Genomic DNA, 2500 nt, shown 5'->3' with positions numbered 1-2500 from the left:
TTTAAATCCTTTCAAGGAGTGGAACAACCCTCTGTTGATATTTCTCTAATGAGGTCTAACATGAATCCCAAAACGCTCCTGCCTTTGCAGTTTGTTATGATATTTTACATAGCGTAGGTAGGTAGTGAGTGAGTGAGAGATTGTGTGTGTGTGTGTGTGTGTGTGTGAGAGAGACAGAGAGTGAGAGTGGAGGAAGGCCCAGCTATTAGACAGGGCCGTTAGTACGACTCATGGAAAGATGACCTTTCCCTGGCTGTTTATTTTAGGACAGCAGCAGGCGGAATGTCCAAGCGGGTGTTCTATTCCCGCTGTCAGATTCCAGACTGTAAATTCCAAGCTGGAATGCCACTCCCCTCACACACGATGGAGTTGGATGTACGTTAGCAACGTTACGTACAGTACAGTAGCATAGGGCTATAAATGATGTCTCATCAGGCCTTGACTGGTCCTGACATGTTCAAGCAAGCTATGTTATGAATACTGTTGGATTCAGTTGGATTCAGCTAGCTTTTTTCCAGATTATGTTTTGCTGAATTTGATAATAAGATCATTTGATGATATCATTGATTAAACATTACATATGGCTGCCTACAGTATGGTCATACATAACAATGCAAATTCCAGATGCATGTACACCAGGGGAGGCTGGTGGAAGTAGAAATCGGAGGACAGCCTCATGGAATGGACTGGAATGAAGAACGGTGTCAAGGAATGGAATCACACACAGGCAATCCTTATTCCATTCCATGTATTACAATGAACCCACCATTACCTGAAGTATAGCTGTATGTATCTGCCTGTCATGCTTCATGTAACACTGTCTGTAGGTGTAGTGGAGGTGGTCTGAAATCATGCTCTCCTTTTTTTTTTTTTTTTTTTGAGTGGGGCAGTCCCACTCACTTTTACATTTTTGTTATTGTGATAGAGACAGTAGAGAGTGACAGGAAGGATGGGTGAGAGAGAGAAGGGATGACATGCAGGATATGTCCGCAGACGGAATCGAACCGGGAACCCTGCGGTTACATGGTCAACACTTAGTCCGCTACGCCACCTAAGCGCCCCTGAAATCATGCTCTCCTGATTAGGTAGCCCTGCCTGAGACATGTCACCTCATGTGTCCCCCTCAGACCTCGAGGATGTCCTGTTGGCCTCATGGTAGATGCTGGGGTCTTCCACGGGAGAGACTTGGGTCGGAAACCCTTCCGTCATATTGGGGGCATGTTCACTTAAGACTGTCATATTTGATTGAAATATGAAATATAATGAACATGTTCTCTTGCCTTCCTCAGAGACGTTTCACAAGATGGCGACTCTCCCTAAAGAACCCCCGGAAGGCGTTAGGGGTCAGAGCTTCTGGATGGTGAGGAGGACATATAGAACCAGGGGAGGCTGGTGGAGGTAGAGATCTGCCTCCACCAGCCACCCGGTGTGAACAGGAGGAATAGAAATAGACACTTTTAGCCTTTTAGGTTGAGAGGTATAGTACAGTATGTTGACCCGATGAAGTCCATGGAGTCAGCAAGACACCATTTGAAATGTTTTATAATGTAATAATAATAATAATAATAATCACTGTGCTCTCATGACAGTTAGTCATACCTCTTTCATTATTTCCCCTTCTTCTCCTGATCAACTGCTAACATTATAGCTCTATCCCCTCCTATCCCCCTCCCCCCTCAGCCAGGGAACTATGACCGGACGGTCCATCGTACGGACCAGTCCTTCCAGGCGTGTAATGACATCATGGCGTGTTTCCTGGAGAGGGCCAAAGTAGAGAAGCAGTACGCCCAACAGCTCAGTGAGTGGAGCAGCAAGTGGACGGCCATAGTGGACGGACGTAAGTACAGCACCCCACAACCCACCACCTGTACCCCACCACCTGTACCCCACTACCTGTACCCCACTACCTGTACCCCACTACCTGCACCCCACTACCTGCACCCCACCACCTGTACCCCACTACCTGCACCCCACTACCTGCACCCCACTACCTGGGATGGAGGGCTGCAGGTTCCTCTCAAGGTTTCTTCCTACTAGGGAGTATTTCCTTGGCTTGCTTTATGGTTCGGTGTTAGTCTATATCGTGTGTATCGTTCTGGTTGTAAAACACTTTATATTGTAAAAATAATCCCACGCTATACAAATACATTTGATTGATTGATTGATTGATTCAGTTAGTACTGTAGTGCTCAGGACTAATGTATGGAGAGACTGTATTGTACTATGCACTATGCCCATTTCAACCATCTGTGTTGGAACAGTGTCTAAGTATTCAATCAATTAGCAATCAATTATTCCCTAATCACTTAGAGTCTAACTTGTCTCTCTCTCTCTCTCTCTCTTCTCTCTCTTCTCTCTCTCTCTCTCTCTCTCTCTCTCTCTCTCTCTCTTCTCTCTCCACTCTTCACTCTTTCCCTTTCCCTCTACTCTCTTCTCTTTTTCTTTTTCTCTCCCTTCTTCTTTCTCCTCTCCTCTTCTCCCTAGGACCGCTCTATGGGTC

At 46.0% G+C, this 2500-nt stretch overlaps 1 protein-coding gene across 1 annotated transcript in view; it reads left to right on the top strand.

Moving 5' to 3' along the window:
• Positions 1-1303: 1303 nt before the first annotated feature.
• The window catches only part of LOC308167074 (protein kinase C and casein kinase substrate in neurons protein 3-like), a gene marked incomplete at both ends in the record, with an annotated part of 9089 nt that continues 7892 nt past the window's right edge, over positions 1304-2500 (top strand). Inside the window, 3 exons of the mRNA XM_080541433.1 lie at positions 1304-1360; positions 1681-1837; positions 2485-2500. The exon at positions 2485-2500 is cut by the window's right edge and continues 220 nt beyond it. Coding sequence (XP_080397559.1) covers positions 1304-1360; positions 1681-1837; positions 2485-2500 — 230 coding nt within the window. The remainder of the gene's footprint in view (positions 1361-1680; positions 1838-2484) is intronic.

The sequence above is a fragment of the Nansenia antarctica genome (genome assembly GCF_963989245.1).
Source record: "Nansenia antarctica genome assembly, chromosome: 11".
Classification (NCBI taxonomy): Eukaryota; Metazoa; Chordata; class Actinopteri; order Argentiniformes; family Microstomatidae; genus Nansenia; species Nansenia antarctica.
This window is presented reverse-complemented; position numbering and strand designations above follow the sequence as displayed.